Source organism: Corvus kubaryi, unplaced genomic scaffold (genome assembly GCF_017639235.1).
Source record: "Corvus kubaryi isolate FWS band 111438036 unplaced genomic scaffold, C.kubaryi_AGA036_p1.0 37394, whole genome shotgun sequence".
Classification (NCBI taxonomy): Eukaryota; Metazoa; Chordata; class Aves; order Passeriformes; family Corvidae; genus Corvus; species Corvus kubaryi.
In genome coordinates, this window is record NW_024581133.1 from 7,421,480 (window position 1) to 7,440,970 (window position 19,491).

Below are 19,491 nucleotides of genomic sequence, written 5' to 3' on the forward strand. Positions count from 1 at the left end.
ACACGAAATTGCTTTCTGATCTGGCTTGCATCAGTAGTTCTGCTTTGTGCTTCTGAGTGGGGAAAATGATAGCTGTGGGTTTTGCACAGTTCGCAGCACTTAAAGCTCAATGAGAGCCTTATTCCCTTCTTCGGGAAGGAAGAAACCAGGGCTAAATTCCTTATGTAAAAAGTCAATAGGATTTTAGGACAATGGTCATTATTCTTTTTAAAATCGAGAGGCCCTATAATAAGTCTAAAAATCCCTATTTGTTTCTATGGACTAGTCCAAAACATGTAGAAAAGGGGATCAGACTCCATTCTCTCTGTCCCTTTGCCTGAGACATTGATGTATTTTAAGAATACATCTACTGTTTTATTTAGTTTTGGCATCAGTTTGTGCCTTTTTTCTTTTTTTTGTAAGACCTGAAGAAAATCTGGAAGGTTTGGGTGTAATCAGAAGGCAGACAGGAGCTGGCGAATGTATCTGAAATAGAGGCTTTATTTGTAATATGTGCCCTGGCATGCATTTGTAGCTTAAATTATCCCTGTTTCGGAAGCAATAGTAGGATATTAGTGTGTTTGATTAAACTCTTCTTCTCCTCCCCTCCTCCCACTCAATATTTATCAGATCTTATCAAGAAATGTTGATCGCGTGAAAAAAATCACCATGGCAATATGGAATACAATACAATTCCTTTGGAGCTGCTTTCTCTGGGAGTCCACGGTAAAGAGCCTGATAGCATTTGTGGTAAGTGGATTTCTTCTTTTATTGCATGTGGCTAAGTGATCTGAGATCCTGGAGTGTTCCCGTGCTTTCCTCCCCACCAGCACGAAGCCCCTTCTCGTTTGCTGGTGTTGTTTTGTGGCTGTGTGGCTGCAGGACAGCTTGGGCCACACTGGGCCTGATGGGGATGGAAATGAGACCTTCAGGAGCAGCCTTTCCTCGCTTGGAGCAGAGGTATTCACCACCTGCACCGAGCACTGAGGATGCCCATGTCCGTGGTGGGTGATGTCACTGTGTGGCGCTTTTGGAATTTTTAATTATTTTTAATTCGAAACATGGCAGCTGGGTGGCAGGAAAGGAAGGAGGTGGTGGCCCAGAGGGTGATGCAGGGAGATGCTTTTGGTCTGGGTGATGCAGTGAGCTGATGGGTCTTGTCCCTTCCATCTTCCATTGCACTGAGGCATCACTTCACTGCAGCTTATCAGTTCCTGCTCTGCCTGTGTTGGCATTGCCTGTTGCAAATTTATTCTCCTGACTGTAATAATATATTGTTTAAAAGAATAAAAAAAAAATAAGGCTGGACAGTGAGTTCTGCTGCACTCTGCAAGCAAAAAGCCAAGTTCTCCACCTGCCTATCCCGCTTTTCATCTCTCTTCTTTTTCCTCTTGGTAGTAAACACCCCATTTGCAGTTTTCTCATAATCCACTCAAGCACAAAAAAGATTTTGCCTGCTCTTTATTCTGCGGTGTGACATTTTCTTCATGCTTGAAATGTTTGTCATGCCATTAAAGGTTGCAAAAATCATTTTGTGGTGGTCCAGCCTGCAGAAAGAAAGTTTTTGAGTTGAGTGTTTATTAAGCAATACAACATCCACATCGCCAAGATTTTCTCCTGTGTTTACTGTCTGTGAATTGTAAGATGCTTAAAGGCTTTTTTAAGGAAAACACTTCAGTGTATTTGCCACAGATGAGTAAAGTAGACCATTCCTGACTGAAAGAAGCTTCAGAGCAAAGACAGAGGAGCTGTCTTCACCCTGTAGGTCAGAGGGACTGCTCACACAGATGAGAGGGCAGGATGAAGAGGGTCTTTTCTCTTTAATTATTTGTTTTCCTGATGCTTGAAGTTCATTTAGAACATATATATATTATATATAGTTAGTGGCAGGAGAGCAGAGTAGCTGGTACCTCACTGAAGTACGTGTGGCTGTGCAAAAGTGTTCTGTGACTGTATCCAAGGGAATCAGGTGGCCATTCATGGTGGGGCTGGAAAGGGAGGATAAAATCCCAGTGTCCATGTCCTGCCATCACTGTACAGCAGGAATCTACGCACATATTTAAAAGGATTGCTCTTTTTGCACCAAAATGCTTGTGAAGTTACAGCTGTCAAGTTCAGTTTTCCAAACCTAGGAAAAGTTTGGAAGGGGTGGAGAGGCAGAAAAATAAGAAGGTGGGAAAATGGGTCTAAAGACAAAGGAATTTATTCCCAGTGAAAAGGAGTATGAGCAGGTTACAAGTTACAGGTTGATAACATCTTTACTGGATACCATAATACTCCTGGTTTCCTGAAAGAAAGTGGGTAATGGGAAAGGAATAAAAATACTCCATTCTAAGAATAATTACCACAGGCTTCTTCTACAACCCAAAATTTAAGTCTATCTGATTTTTCTCACATGGAAATAATTCAGCTCTGGCACTAAAAATGAAATGCTAATTATATATCTCTGTCTCACTATTTCCAGCGTGAGTGTTCATAGTATTGAAAATACGCACACAGCACGGTAGGTGCAGCATCCCTCCCTGCCCAGTCTGTGTGGAAAATCCACTCCTTATGTGCTGGTTAAAAGATGAGGTGAGGAGGATGCACAAAGCTTCTCCACCCATTTTCCAGCTGGGTTCATGAAACCCTCCCTGGTAGCTTCGATACCAGCCAGGCCCTCAAACCAGAAAAGGCGTTTTTTAAAAATTATTTTTCCTTACAGATGATGTCCCTTGGGCCCCTGGCAATAACCATTTTGATCTGGTATTTCCCTTGGTTTCCCTCTACAGGTAACCCATGCCCCTTCCTCCAAGGGGGAATGAAGTGAGGGAGGAGGAGGAGGAAGACAAGCAGACAGTATAATCATGGGAGCCTTGTTTTCTTAAGCAGTCAGACAAAACCCACTGCCAGGCAGATAAAATATTTGTGAGGTTGTCAGAGGACAGCAGTAGCCAAGGACGTGGAATCTTTCACCTTCCTGTTTTAGTCTTCCCTCCCCATTAGTGTGACAGCTTGTGTGTGTGACAAGGACATAGCTGCTTTTGGGGGTGTAAGAGAAAAAGAGGGACAGGTAAGGAGGGAGGAAACAGAGGACAGCACAGGCAGGACACAAGTGAATGAGAAAAATGCTCTCATGCTGTTTCCTCATTTATAAGATTCATCACCCCAAGCTAAATTTCTTTATTAGGATGTAATGGTGAGAGGAGACAGTCCAAGAACATGTGAGTAGATGAATTTTTTTGTGCTATAAAAATGTAATCACATTTTTCATCAGTGTTCTGTGCTTTTAATCTGATGATTTTTCATCTGAGTTAATTGTATAGGCACAGAGGACACTAGGCTGTGCTGAAGCACATGTAAAATCAGAATTTTTTCAAACTTAGAGGTTTAGGAAATAGGGTTGAAAGGGAGGTGAGATGAAAAGCAGAATTTCACTGTTGGTGATGTTGGCCTGGTGCATAAATGGTTGGGTGGAAATGGTGCTACACAACTAGAGAAAGCACCCTGGGTCAGAGGCAAGGATCACACACGGGATTTCTGGGTTCTTCATAGTGTACCTCTCATCACTGGTCTGGTGTGAGAAATGGACACATCGTTGTGTGTGCCTGGGAATATCAGGATTATTCCCTCATGTGAAAAATGTTGCCTGTAGGGTTGAGAGTGTTCATATACCAAGAAATACCTTTAAGCACTTTGTGTATTCTTCTCCATCAGTTCAGGGTTTGGGGGGATTTGTAGATTTAAGACCAAAAAGACAAACATTCCTTTCTGTTTAATCTTGGTATAGTTATCTCTGTATGCAACGTGATACGTTGTGTTTTGATTGAAACATACCTCTCAAAAAGGTCTTTATTTTGAAGATGCCTAGACACATAGTCCAGTACATCCCTGTGCGGTCCTTCTCATGTGCCTGACACACTTCACATCCTACCTTGGACAATTTTCTCCCAGTTTCCAGTCTCAATGTTGTAGTTTTAGCCTGGTCCTCTTTACTCCTTCCTCGTCACACTTTTCTCCATTGAGACATCACTTCTACACAGTGTTACTGGTGTCCAAAAAGCTGGAGCTGTGTGGTGTAATGTGCCTGGGAGAATGTCTGCTCACAACTCAGCTTATGTGTCTGATTATAACCTGTTCATTTTTCCCACTCATACTTACAAAAACTTATTTTCTTACCTTCCTGTTGCACACTTAAACCAAATTTGTGAACCTTCTGTCTGTATGCAAACACTCCCTGCCTGCTCTGCTCCCCCTTTGCTTGTTGTGGAAATGAAGTCTATAATAACCAAATCATTCTTACTGTATTATATGTATTTTTAAAATATTTTAAAAGTTAATTTTAGTCACAATGATTTTCATGAGGAATTATGCATCATTGCACATTGTGCTTGTGATTTTATACAACATAATTACACCTTCTATTGACAGTTTTCTCTGCATTAATGGTAATTATGCCATTTAATGAAATTACAGTAATTGCATAAAAAAATAATTGGTACGAATTAAAAGGATATATTGACTGGAATTTTTACTATCATATATATACTTTTTTAAAGTTTGTATGATAGTTGCAAGAGACATTGACAGGATCAGGCAAACAATGGGAAACCAGCCACCGGAGCACCTCTGGTGTGACTGGCAGTGCTGCTGCTGAATTCCTTCAGGGTCCCTGCACACTCACCCATGCCAGAATACTTCATTTTTACTGGCAGCATTTCCCACTCTGTCAGGTTTAGGCTTCTTGCTGATCCAGGCTGCTGCCAGGGTGGGTGCAGGTGGGAGTGATTTTTCCAGCTCAGCCCTCACTGGCAGCCAGGGCCAGCCAGACGAGGAATTCAGCAGGCACAGGCAGTATTTACTTATTTTGCAGTGGCATTGCACTGTGTCTACTAATTATTTTATGATGGCTTAGTGTTGGGAGGAAGGGGAGGAATATGTGGTGATGCAGCATAATGTGTTGGAAATGTGGAGCTTCTGGTCAAACTCACTGCAGCTATTTAATTGCGGGTAGCTGGAAAAATGACAGGCATGGGATTGTTTTGGAGCACTTTGGGCTTCCCAAAAGGCCAGCTGATGCAAGAGTAAGGAAGCTCTGTGGGTGGTGGACGCAGCAGCAAACCCAAACTTAAGCTTTTGTGCTCCTTGCTGCATAGGTGGGATTTTGTCACTCTCCTCCATTGAGATCTCCAAAGCTCTTTAAATCCAGAGAGAGCTCGAGGATGCCCGGTTTATTGGCACTGGCCCCTTGAGCTGTGGGAACTTGGAAGCCTGAGGAGCCCAGGGCTGGCTGGGTGAGGCTGCAGGTATGTGCACTGCTCTGCCAGTTTGCTTCAGGTCGAACCTGGGGCAGCAGCAGAGAGAGAGAGGACAGACCTTGCAGCCTGTGAACTTCTGGGCATCTCTGCTGAGTGTGTGATTGAACACTCTGCCACTTCAGCTCGTGATACAGGAGCTGGATCTGAGCCCAGCTAAACTCATCTCAGAGAGAAGATACCAATCATCGTATTAGACGCGAATAATTTTTGATCCCTGTTGAGCTGGGCTATATTTATAGTGATGAACTACGGGCAAAAGGCCATTTGCTTGTTGACAGTGTCCTCTAAAATTGCTAATTGCCTATCAGCAAGAGGGAAATGTTCTTTATCCCCTCAGGAAAGGTATTTGTTAACTCGAAATCTGAGCCTTCTGGAGTTTACTTGGGTAAATCTCTCATTCAGTATGTGGACAAGTGTCTCCTGCATGTTATGGTTTGGCTTTCCCGAGCAAAGCACAGAATGTTCCAGCCCTGTTTGTACTGAGCATAATTCAACCCTGGACATGACAACAATATAAGGGTAAAACATCCAATTTAACTCCTGCATTGTTTTGCAACACAGTGATTTATTTTACTTTATTTTTCCTTTGATAGGAGAGGAGTTATAGATCAATAAGAGGAAATTCTTGGGATGAAAGTTTCACAGGGAACATGAGAATTCTATGGAGAAGGGAGACCAGTAGCAGCTATGAAATAAGATAGAGACCGAGTCACCAAACCTCTCTTGGACCTTTGGCCAACCAAGCAGGGGATGCAGGTTTAATTTAACTGAGTATTTACCCGTAGATGGTAATAATTCACTCTTCTGTAGGGTGGGGAAGGAAGATGAGCTCTCACATGAGCTTTCCTAAAATATTCCTTATTTTCCCCATGGATTGTCTGCTAATTTTGAACAAGCAGTTCCCTGATACAAAGCACAAACCACCCTGCCATGACTACATGTGTAACTGATGAGAAGGGTATAGTCTTTTTTCTGCCTTTTTTTTTCTTCATCCTCACAGCTGAAGACGAAATATAAATCATTGTTCCCAAACTATTCGGGAACAGCATTAAAGTAATGGTAGATTAAAATGTCTCCACATTAAAAAGCTAAATAAAATGAATAGATGTAATCCTAAAGAGAGAAGAATGAGTATTCTTCAAACACTTGAATAGGGACTTGGAAGAAGAAAAAAAAAAAAGAAGAAGAAAAAAAGTATTAATGCAAAAGAGATGGTCTTTACATCCGCTTTACTGCAGAGCTTTTGCTGAGGGCTGTTCTCAGCCCATTTGCAGCTTGTGTTTTGCTACAGTTTTAAAGAAGCAGTCGGCAAAGGAACGAAGGCAGTTTCTATTTAAATAGGGGAGCTGTAAAATAACACTCTGGTACAGAAATTCGTTCGTGTTAAGGCTAGAGCTGGTGCTGGAGGAGCAGCAAGAGGCAGGTTTCAGGAATTTGACCTAGTAAGTAATTCTTCAGAGCCCCCAACATTTCCTCCCCTCTTTTCCCCTGCAAATCCCTGGCAAAGGCACATCTTGAAAATTGTCTTGAACTCCAGTGAAAAGGCTGGAGTGGAGAGGTGTGTTTTTATTTTGAGCTGTTACACCCCAGTAAAAGTATTTTCCTAATGATGGAGGAAACGTTTACATCCTGCTTTCTCCTGGCTGCTCATGGCAGAGCCTGTGCAAACGCACCAGCTCTCGTGCAAAGCTGTCAGGAGCACGTTACCTGACACAAGTGGCTGCTCAGATGAGAAACAGGCTTCTCCAGACAATTAAAGGAGATGGTTTCACCCTTTTCCCAGCAATTTTTACATTTCCACTATTATTCTTCTGTGGCTGGGGGGAATACAATTTAAGCTTGAGATCCCAGACTTTGCTTTGCTGCAGCAGTTAAAATTCCTGGAATAGCAACAGTGATATTGACGATGCTGAGAGACACACAGCAAAGTAAACACATGTTATTTCCAGCTCTTTCAAAAATGCAAGAACAAACAAGGACAAAGTTAATAGGGAAATAACCACTTAGAGCCTTGACAACACAATAAACAAGATTTAAAAAGCAAAGTTGGAAGCTTTGGAGTCAGGGTGAGATGGAACTGAGCAGAGACCAGTACAGATATCCCTTTTAACTTTGAAAAAGATGGATGGCCTTATGTTTCCAGCTCAGGAGTTTTGGGGATTTGCTTTTTACCAGTGAAATGTTCCAAAATAAAAATAAAAGCAAAACTATGTTTTGCATCTGAGGAATCATTTCCTCTGGGTGTGCTTAACAAGGCATTTACCCTGTATAGCAATCAATTCCCTTGATTTTGGGGTTGGGGATCTTCCTCTTAAATTATGCGGTGCTGATATTTTTGAGGCTTTCTGTGTCATGTACTCAAAACTTGAATGCATCACATCAGAACAATTCCCTCAGCCATGGTAATGAGAGAGACCTAAATCATTGCCTCTCACTCTTTAATTGCATTTTGTTGGGTTTAATTGGTGATAAAGCCTTTTAATACCTTGGCTGGGTGTGTTAAACTCTGTGGTCCAAGTATTTGGGTGAAAGAACAGTCCTGATGTAGGATAAGCCTCTGTGCAGCTGGTCAGCAGGAATGTGTGTGCAGGCATCCAGTCGAGAGTTAAGGCAAGGAGAAAGAAATTCAGCTTTGTTACAGTGTGTGGATTTATCCCTAGAAGGTGTTGGTGCTAAGATAGCTAAATAAATACGTGTATCTGTCAGTGTCCTGACCAGACTGGAAATATAGTTTTCATCTCTTTGGCTATTTAATGACAGCCCACAAAGCCAAGATCAAATGTGGAAGCATTTTATCTATTAAAAGAAAGGCAAATGAGAAAGGGCTCTTTCTAGCTAAAACCTGAACTAACTGCATCCACAAATCCTTCTGCCTGCCTTTGTGCTCAAGTTGCAACCTGTTGGAGAGCTCTGCTCAGCGCTTGCATTTCCAGCTAATTTGGTATCACCTTTTATTTATTTTATTTATTTTATTTTTTTTTTGGTGGTTGAAGCTTTGTCATTTGTTTCGAAGCTGTCATTTTTATTAGTCTCCCTGGCTGATCTTTTTGGGCTCTCGTCAGGTGGTGTGTGTTCTCCATTGTCTGCCTGGTCTTGGCAAGCAGTAGGTCCTTTTATTGCCATATGACGTGGGCGTGCTTGTAGCAGTAGCCTGTAATTATACCCACCACAGGTGACAGTTACAAGAGCGCTTTGGTAATAATTTTAGCTGCCTGATCTGATGTTTATGAAGAGCAAACCCTCTTTGTGGTCTGGCTGGTGTTTGCTATATTGTGTTGTACTTTTGCCGTTTGATTTATGAAGCCCTTTTCTAAATTTTTTTTTTTTTTTTAATTTTTCCTTAGTATATAACGTCTTGTATCTTTTGAAGTCCTGAAGTTTTGCAAAAGATTATTGTTGATCTTGTGCTATTTTGTACTTTTCCTGTTTATTTTTGCGTGCATTGTATTTATTTTGCTTTGTTCAGCACAGTAAAATAATACTCCTGCCTGTTGCTGGGTTTATTTGTATATTTAACATCACTGAACTCCTGTGTCTGATGCCTCGCTAGCAGATATTCTGTGTTCTCCCAACTGTGAGAGTAATCACACATTAGCATTTAATTATTTATTTATTTTTACCTTTGACTACTATTTCGCTGTTTTAGAAAAGGTGAAATTCTCTCTCCAGGAAGGCAGCACTGGTTCCTTTGCTCTCAACAAAACGGCAAAACTTGGATTATGTCAAAGGTGAATTTAGCTCATGATTTTTATGGTTACCTTAAAAACCCCCATTCTGATTTTAGGAATTTGCCCTAAAAAAAAAATTGGACAAGGCTGATGTGCCCACTACCTGAAAGCTGGCTTTTCTCTTGTGCTGTACTTCTTTTTGCAGTCTTGAATTCTTTAGAGGAACTTCAGGTTAAAACTCTTGGGCATCTTCTGAATTTTGGATTCTTACCTCAAAATTCTGACTTGTAATTCTTCTGAATTGAATGGTAGGTTGAAAACCAAGAGAAATTTATTTGTAACATTTGCTATCTTATCTGATCCTAAAGAGATGATTTTCCATGTTAGGATCCAGTCATTTTCATTTTCCCAATTTGCCTGTTGCTTTTTCTGAAAGTTCACTTTATTCATAGACTAGAAATTGCATAAACAAAGACGAAATTAGTATTCTAAGTTGAATGAATGTTGCATCTGCGTGAGACTCATTAAACAGGAGTGTGAGACAGAAGCTACTTACCCACCACTATTGGAAATACCAGAATTTGAGAAGCTTATTTGTAAAATTCCCAAAGTTGGTGTGGATTTAGACTCTGCAAGCTGTATGGAAAAAACATACGGCTCAGCCCAAACAAACAAACAAAAAAGGCAGGAAACCCATGGCATGTAGGATGAAAAAGGTATATATTAGGAAGTGAAAATGCCATTAAAATGAAAGATTCTTATACTTAGTGTACTCTTTCCCCCCCCCCCACCCAGAGCCACAGGTGTATTGATTTTCTTTCAGTCAGCATCTGCTTGGGTTTTGCTCATTATTCACATTACTTTGACCTGACACCTCTTAGAAAGTACTTTAAAGCACTCAGTTTTACAGGAGAATTGTAGACATCGACTGTTATCTCCCATGTCATTGGTGGAACACCCCTATCAGTTTTTTCTTTTTTCCCTTTTAATTTTAAAAAGGTAATTTTTTTTTTTTTAACACAGATGTAAGCTTAGAACAACACTGCATTCCCCTGAAGCATAGAGGAAGTTTTTAGTCTTCCAAAACGAGGGAATAAGTAGAGACACGTCTGTAGGTGGTTTAAATCACTGTAACTCCATTAGCTTCAGCAAACCTGTGTTATTTAACATCAGTTAAAAATATACATACTCGTTTTGGGCAAAAATCCTGTGTGAATAGAATTACCAGGTTTTCTGAGAGTAGGAAAAGCCTGTAGATGGCGATGGACCCTCAGGAATGAGCCAGCCCTGGCATTCAGGCTTTTGTCAGATTTTTTTCTGTCAGGTTTTCTTTCTCTTGCTTGAACTGTTTTATTTTTAATTTAATTCACCCTTTCTCTCAGTGCTAATGTAACACTAGTTGCAGAAATCGTGACAACTGGAAGAAATTTCCTATTTGAAGGTAATGCAACATTTTGGTTTTATGATGGAGACAGATACACCTTGAGGGATTTCTCTTAAGGCGTTCTGCTTGTTGGGCTATTTTTTTTCTTTTTTACTTTAAATAAGAAAGAGTTGGATCCTTTACAAGTTCTGAAATAAAAAGATATTAGTAGGGAAGCTGCAGAGCGAATACACTTTTTAAAAAGCCTGTTCTCATTTAGCTTTACTTTTCTTGATTAGCAACTAGGATGTGCTTTAAGTTAGAGGTAATTCTTAAGTAACCAGAAAGTTCTTGGGCTGTTTGAGGATAGCACTAATAGTAAAAATACCTTAAATCAGGATATGTCCCATCCATTCTTTTTTTTTTTTTTTTTTAATATTCAGTTGGAAATAAACCTGGAGCAGTGGGATGACTGCAAAATCCCAGAAATCTGATTAAAAAAAATCTTTACTATTAATTATGAATAAATTTGACTGCTTCCGCAGTAAAGGTTTGCACTGCTACCAATAACATCAATAGAGTTTTGATCTCTTCCCCCACAGCTTCATGAAAATTAAATCTGTTATTCTTAATTGTGGCATCCACACTGTAATCAAGCTTAGCTGGTTTCTTTTGGTGTTTTTCTGTGTGTGGGTTTTTTTTTTTTTAAAGGTAGTGCTGTGATTTTGAGAAGTGTTAATAAATATGTAAAACATGTAGTGTTTTGTACCAGTTTAATATGCTGATTTATTTTACCTTTAACATTACCCATGTAAAGTCAGCGTGTTTACTGAGAGATGAGTGCCAAAGGTGAGCAAAAGTCTTCACTAAAACAGCCTTTAACTACTTTGCTTGCTCAGGTTCAGAACTTTCTCCTTTTTTTGGGGGAGAAGTCGCTGTCTTCTGTACTTTCCTTCAGCTTTCATCTTTTAATGGAAGAGAAGAGCAGCACATCTCTGTATCAAAGCCAATTGTCAGCTTTCATTAGATGCATTCTATTGTTTGTTCAGATTAGAAATAACTGCATTACACTTTGACTTTGAAGGCTTTCTTGTTTTTAAATATACTGGGTATATGTGACCTTTTGTCATTTGTGATGCACTTGGCTTGGCAAATTTGAGATACCCATTTAAACAGCAGCCAAACATTTTTGTAATGCAGGTACTCCACAAAAAGGCTCTTTTTGTAGGTCTGGAAAAGTAAAACAAAATCCTGCTGCTAATGAAAAGCATTAATAGGCTCATCTAAATACTTTTAGCCAGTGCTGTACCTCAAATGCATTTCAAGGGGGGGAGAAGCCCCAGTGCTCAGGGAGACTGCAGCACCCATTTTTTAGCAGTGGGTGGGAATCCAGTCAGCTGCTTTTATCCTCCCATTATGAATTGGTCATAGGAGATGTGGCCTCTGTCAGAACACGATGGCAAGAAAGTCTAATTCCATTAAAAAATTGCATGAAGCAAATTTTCTTAAAATGTTTAGAATATTAAATGGGAAATGCATAATTGATGCAGCGATATTAGCTTTTTTTTTTAACTGAACATGCCCATCAGGAATGAGATGATGACTTGTTCTAGCAGTTAAGAAACCTTCCCCAGATACTTCCATGTACACATTTGGGAAAACTATTTGCAATGATATATTTCAATTTCCTTAATAAACTAGACCTGTCTTCCTAATTCCCTTTCCCTTAAGTCCCTCTGCAGGGGTTAAGAAATGAAGTATTTTGAAATTATTATCAGATAACTGTTTCTATGAATAAAACACTAATCTAAGCTTTTTTTTAAAAAAAAAAAAATAGATTTATATTCCAAAGCTGGGAAATAAACAGTGGCAGTAGAAAGGAAATATGAGATTAATAAAAATGAAGACGTTTTGCAGAGCTGCTCTGGATGGTTTTAATCTTGTTTTGTTTCTTTTTTTTTTTCTTTTCCCCCTTCTTCTGGGAAGTAGTACTTCTGCAGCAGCATGCATTGCAATGAAAGCAATTCCTGCTTTTCTTTCTGAAAGTTGTATGAATACTGGCAGAGACAGTGGTCCTTCAGTGCCCAATGAATCCTGTCTCACACACAGATACCCATAGTAAGACACACAGAGTGACGATGAGATCAAATGCTCTGGTTAAAAAGCCTTAGGGAAGCATTATGTGTCCGAGGTCTGATCTATTGTCTGGGAGGTCGGAGAGTGTTAATGCACTCTGCAAAGATTAGACTCCTTCTCTAATTGCTCCAACACTTCCTTAAAGGATTTAAACAGTCAGGAAAGGTGATACTCCTTGTCAATTTTTGTCTTCTGACAGCTGTTGAAGTTTATCTGTCTTTCCACGGAGACCACTAGATCAAGCAAACCAAGCGGTGGCAAAAGCACAGACCCTGAATTAGGACCGAGAGCAGTGAATGCTACTATTTACAACTCATTTCAGCTTTTAAATACTTTTAGTCCTGGGGCCAGGGTTGCTCCTACATTGCCATGCCACTTGCTTTTGGTGATCAGAGTTCCTGAAGTGCCAGGCAAGGTTTAACTCCTGAAAGTGGTGAAAAGTCACCCTTTTAATTCAGAAGTGGTCACATTAATGCCTCCATTCCTTATTGCTGGGGAGCATATATCTGTGGGACCGAGTCAGGCATACACAGCCACAGCTTGTTTATCCCAGGGCAGTGCCACACCTCAGCTGCTGTGGGGCAGGCTGCTATTTACTCCCAAATTTTCTTCTCCCTCACTAAGTCTGATTAGGATTTGAGTTCTCTTGGTCCACAAAGCCTGAAACTTGTTTACAAAAATTTACTCGGAAAGCTGGTGAAGCTCAAAGCAGGAAAGTTTTTTTGCTTCTGAACCAGAACGTCCAGACTGATTTTATGATGCAAAATAGAAATTTGCCTGATGGATCAGAACCATTTAAAAGAACCAGTTTATTATTTGGCAGTCTAGATATTTGAAATAGCTTACCTTTGCAAACGATGCTGGTTTTGCTTGGAAAGTACTTTAAGGGCAAGGGATGGAAAAAAGGTAAATGTTACTGAGAAAGGAGAAGGCTCCACCCCAGGAGAACTTGGGAGATTGAATATTTCTGCAGCAAGGCTGTGGTATCCTCACATTCACAGAAGGGTAACATTACTGTAACAAGAGTGGAATTTGACCCATCTTTTTAAAAATGCTCGTTCCTGTTTCACAGACAGATGTGAGTGTGTCCTGTTTCACTGCAGCTCACACGACATGACAGGTCCTGCCGACCAGAGAGCCATCCTGTAGTTATTTTTCCTGGTGGATCAGAAGCTTTTCAATTTGATAATGTCTGTGTTTTTGCTAGTCTTGCAGCATCTAAATGTGTTGGTGTATCAAATCCATTTCACACATAAATGTATAAATATGACCTATATAAATATACATATATTCAATGCCTCTTTTCTAGACTCTGAGCAGATGACTAATACAGCTGTTCAAAGGAGAAAAGGATTTTTTCTTTCTTTCTTTTTTGTTTTTTTTTAAAGCCCTCTTGGCTCTGAATTGGAAATTGAGGAGCAGAATTCATCAAGTGTATTCTGATCGTTCTCACATGGGTAGTTCCTCCTTCCCTTCCTGCATAGCATGTTCCTTTGCACTGTTGCTATATTACATGAAATGTTTCATCTGTATATAAAAATTAAAAATTCAAACAAAAATCTGGCCCACATGAAGAACAGGCCCTTTGGGCATATGGTTCATTATGCATATTCGTTTAATTACTAAAACACTTGGGATGTCTCTACTGCCCTTGCTTTCAACTTGTAAAGTTGGATCTGTTCTGCAGCACAGAATATGTTGAACAGGCATGTGTCATAAAGGACTTCAGTTTTCTCCTACTTCAAACTGTATATAATGTTCTTGGCTGAATCGTTAGAATTTACTGATTATTAGTTCAATCCACTGCATCAAAACAGCATTTTGGGATCTCTTTTCTCTAAACACCTTCTCTAACCCCCAAAAAAGCAAGTTTTACAGTGGTTCAGAGTTGTGTTTAGTATCGAAGTAATGTGAGACTCAGGATTTAGATTTCAGGCACATGCCCACAAAGCACCTAAAGCTGCATGTTGAAGCTGTATAACTTTTATTAGCTAGGAAGGGATTGCTGTGATAGTGTGACTTTAATTGATTTTCAGGGCAAACAGGTGGTGATGGTTTAGGCATCCCCCAGTTTCCTGCCATTCCTAATTTGGAGTTGCACATATAATAGCTTTATTAAAATAAACAATCTTCTGGCTTTAGTTTTACCTGAACAGCTGCCTGAAATTGCGAGAGTCTTGCAACTTTTTAATTTTTCTTTTTTTTTTTTTAAAGATTATTCTGTGTTTTGGAAAGCAAGATGCTACAGGTCTGCTAATGGAAAATCTCTATTACATAGTCATGCTGTCAATATGCAAGGGGTTTTTTTTGTGTGTCACTGCTGTTAGCTTACAATGGTAACATATCCAAGGTATAATTACAGTGAGCCTCAGTCAGCTTCATGCATTTGTTCTGTAATGCAGCAATTTTGTCACACTGCAGAGTATGAACCTGCTGAAATTGTTTAAGTGTTGTGTAATCACACAGTTCCTGGTGTCCTGGGTGTGTGTCAGGTGTGGAGAGAGCTGGGGTTCAGTTATGAACTACATTTCTCCTCTTCTCTGTGGGAAATCTATCCCAGGTAGATGAAGAGACCTTCTGGGCTCTGGCGTGGGGCTGTGGTGGGGAATCCCCGGTACAGCTTAAGGACAGAGAATAATCTGGAATTCTTTGCCTGAAAGGATATCATCTTACTCCTTTACGTGTGCTTTAGAGGTGTTTTTAGATTTCTGGGTTTGTGATCTTGCTTTACTGGTTTGTTGGTTTGTGGGGGTTTTTTAATTATTTTTTGTTCCTTTGCTCTGTTTCAGTCTGGAAATATTTTTTTAGGACTGGAGGTTTTGGAAAAGAGGGTACCAGGCAGTTTTGCACCAATTGTTGTTACAATCATCTATTTCTAATTTATCTGGGTTTACTGCCAGGTTCTACAAACCTGTCCTTTGATTTTTCTGTCCCCCCCGTGCCATAGCTGGAGATGCCAGGGAAGTAACCTTATGTGTGATTCCCACTGAACGCTGAACTAGGTCTAATTTCACATGTCTGCTTTGTTAGAGAGCCCTTTTTCCTTTACCCATTCAGCTCTAATTTACATTATGAATGTGAAGGAGGAGTCATTAAAGTAGTTTAAACATATCATTTAAGACTCCCATTTGTTGACAATTGGAACCCAATTGAGAGCCCAAATTTAAGAGCACTTCCACCAACACTCCTTCCACTGCTGAACAATTACGTCACCATCTGTCCCTCGCTGCTAATGTTTCTCAAATTAACAAATTTGAGACAAAAAAAAAATTAACAAATTTGAGTTAACAAATATATCTCCAAATAAGTGGACATTTATCAGCTCAGCTAATGATAATTTTTTTCATGACCCTTTTAAGGTGTTCACCTTATCCAGAACAAATAAAATTTGCCTACATTTCTGCCTTCTTTTAAGTAGCACAAATATTTTTTTCTGACGCTTTTGGGAAGAATTATTTACTTTTAACTTGCATAATGCCTGTCTTCCCTGCAAATAGATTATAACTTTATGTATGAGAATAATTCCAAAGCTATGACCCCACTGATAAACAAACCAAAACATTAGAGTTAAAAATGACCATTTAATTTATCTATGATATAAAGCAAAAAAAATTTTTTTCTTGTATGTCTCCTCCTCTTTGTTTTGCGATCTTCTCCGGTTACCTTGGTCTGTCATAGTTACCCCTTTAGAAATAACAAGCAGATTTATTCCCCTGGCCCATCCCCAGAAGATTACCCCAAAACATAGAAAACTGTTGTAATATTTTTTCCCTTTTTTTTTTTTTTTTTTTTTATTCTGATTTTAAGCTTTATTGCTTGAGGGTCTTAACTGTATTTTACTTGGCACGGGAAATGTAAAATACGTTAGATAAAAGCATGAGGGAAAAATTAGACCAGTCAGCATGTTGGCAAACAGCTATTTCTTCAGTGTCTGCCGCCTAAAAGGATTTGAAATCTTTTACTCTAAAACTGTTGTACATACATAAATATAGAACCCAAAACTCGTGTTGTAGCTGATTTTGTTTTAACCTCTTTTAGGGATTAGGGATAAAGTAGCAGCCACGAGAAAATTGGCCAGAGGCACCCACTAGACTCGTGGGCATTGGCTTTGGGGGTTAGATGCACATGTTGTAGAGGACAGACGTGACACCCCCAGGCATGCACCCCCTCATGTTGGAAATTATCACCCACACTGACCGATGTGCCAGGTAATTTTCAAATAGCTGGAATACAATGTAGGGATCTTAACTTACACATAGACTTTACAGGTGATAAGTTCAGTGAAATAAATTTAGACAGAGTGCCTCTTCCCTGACCTCCTCATTGCAGAAATGTATCTAAGGATCTTGGTGCTACTTTTCTAGGCTGGGTAACCTCATTAACGTAATGAAAATAATCAGAATAAAAGAAAACCGTTGCTTTTTAATTAGTTTGGTTTTTGTTTTGTTGTTATCACTTTCTGATTCCAGGCATTGTTATGAGTAGGGGATAAATCCATTGAACATGTTAATGACAACAGTAATTCAGGCTCAGAGTGGGGACATTTTGTAAGTGTTTGCAGTCTTGAGTGTAGCATCCCAACCTTCCCTGATGGAGTTTCCGACGGCAGTATCCCAAGAGGATGGTGGAGAACAGATTGCAATATTGTCAGCTCTTCTGATTTCTCTGCGACTTTTGCAGAACATGCTTCTTCTTAAAGCACCATTTCTTAAGAGTCCTGTGATTGCACATGAATCACAGCTTTCATTTAAAACACAAATGAGTCTCTACTTCCTACCAGCAGCAGAGAAAATGAGATCCCCCTGAAGAGTCTAAATCAGGCAATGACAAAAAAGGCCCTAACACATATTGACTTAAACAGTATGAGTTTTTTAGTGTGTTTTTGGGACTATTTTTGTTGGTTGTTTTGCATCTCTTCTTTGTTGGGAATGAGGAACATTGTTTTTTCTTTTGCTTTTGAATATTTGGTAAAATTGTGACCACGCTGACCAGAGTTCCCATCCTCCACAGGCTTTATTCTATTACTCCTTTTCCTTGTTGAATCCTCACACGTGATGTAAAATTGTCAAGCACAAGTTGGGTACCTCCCAACAAGTTGGTGCCCCTTTTTCCCCCTTGAGCTCATCCTGGGCCATTCACTCAGCAAGGTGCAGTTGGGAAAAGAAGAGCTGGGATGTGGATATGGCAGCAGGACATGACTTTGTGTCATTTAGTCCATGCAAACAACTGGTTTGGGCAAACATGGCTTGTTGTTTGTTACCCAAAGCATTACCTGAGAAGAAAAAACATTAGGTAGATGTACGTGGTAACAAATTGTGCAAACATATCCTTTATTTGCACTTCTCGGTTCTGTGCAGTCACAGGTTAGGCAGACTGAGGTTTTTTGGGGCACAGTTCAATTCTTTGGTTTGGCTTTTGGGATGCTTAAGTGGATTTTTTGTGCCTTTGTTTTTAGATTCTGGTTGTGTTTACACTTGCTTCAAAGAGCTTTTTGCCTTGTGGTACACCCTTAAAAAAATCAGTAAGTTGTACTCTGGTGTGTGGAGCAATGCAGAGATAATTTGTAATGTGGCATAAATATTTAAAGAGCTCTGTTCCTTGAGGTCATTTTTGATTTTGGTCGTTGCCGTTCAATACAGCGCACGTTCCACGCCGCCGTTGAGATGCTCGGCGTTCTTCTGCCGGGGACACAAAAAACAAATTGAATCCAAAGTAAATAGGTTTCCTCTGCCAGTGCTGGTTTATTTAAGTATAATTTCTCTTCCTGCCACGTTCTCCGTTATTGCATTGCAATGAGGGAGTGACTCTGCTCAGAACTGACCCTCCTTGAGCTCCAGTTTAGCAGCTGTGAAGTGCAATAAGAGCGCACTCGGAGGTCAGGGAGTATCAGGTGGATGTGGGAAGGAGAGTATCAGTCAGAACGACTCTGGAATGCATCTTTGGAGGAGGATCTTTTGTGGGAAATACACGCTACATGGTTTCCTCAACCTTTTTTTGCCGTGCCTTGAGATAGGGGTGCATAAAGCTAATTTGCATTCTTTTTAATGGATTCTTTTTGTTAATATTCCCACTATTCCATGCAAAGCCAGCCCAAGAGCACAAGCCTTGTTGGTGCATTCCCATCAGTCTGGGCCCTCACCAGGCACCCTGATTTTTGTCAGTGGGGGCTCAGAACTGCTGTGTCCCTGCATCCATATTGCCCATATCTGGAAGAGATGGTTCCATATGCACAGCTATATATGCACATATGCACAAATGTACTGCTCTCTGCGTGTGAGTGTGTTCATTCTCTCCTCTACTCTTGTACTCTCCCTATCTAAGGGCAGGAATAAGTATCTGTCAGAAATAATTTGTTGTTGACAGGCTTATTGCCTCCAAGGGATTTGAGTGCCCTTTTGGGGAGCCAGTATCTTATGTTATTGGCTAATATCCTGTATTTTGTTTGGAGCAGAGAGACTGAGAGCTTAGAAACCCCAAAAAACAAGAGAATTTGTCCCTGAATATTTATTTTCAAAAATTTCTCCTGTTTTACAGAGTTCATTTGTGCATACGTGGCAACTTGAAACTGTGTAGACTAGAAATAAGTTAGAAATATGGAATTCCTCTCCCCTGTAAATAAAGGGGAGCACATCTTTCTGGCTCAGATCAAATTCACTGACTTGGTTTGGTTTAGTTTAGTTTAGCTCAAAACCAAACTTGGACGTTCACAGCAGTATCAGCCCAGGTTTTTCTCCTGCCTTCACAAGTTACACAGGGTGTGTTTTTAAATCACAAGGAAACTTTTGATGAAGCTTTTAGGAGTTTAGAGTTCAGTTAAATTGTGGGTTTTGAAACTTGGAGTTTCAAATAATATTTTTCACAGCTCTGCTGATGAGGCATTTCATTAGCATTGGAGCCTACATTGGCCGAGAAAATAATTTTTTACCATAGGTTCCTCGCATGAATTTAATCTCCTTTCACTTTTATTTCTTCCATCTGATGGAATGTATCACTCTCCTCCCATGACTGTTGTTGTCCAAGAGCTATTCTGTCACACAAAACAGCATCC

The 19,491-nt window shown here is 39.9% G+C and overlaps 1 protein-coding gene across 5 annotated transcripts in view; it reads left to right on the top strand.

The window, feature by feature from the left end:
* MCTP2 (multiple C2 and transmembrane domain containing 2) overlaps nt 1–19,491 on the top strand; it is a 128,600-nt gene that overhangs the window by 81,745 nt on the left and 27,364 nt on the right. For all 5 annotated transcript variants that reach the window (XM_042039336.1, XM_042039337.1, XM_042039339.1 and 2 more), the window contains one exon: nt 610–729. In XM_042039336.1, coding sequence (XP_041895270.1) covers nt 610–729 — 120 coding nt within the window. The remainder of the gene's footprint in view (nt 1–609; nt 730–19,491) is intronic.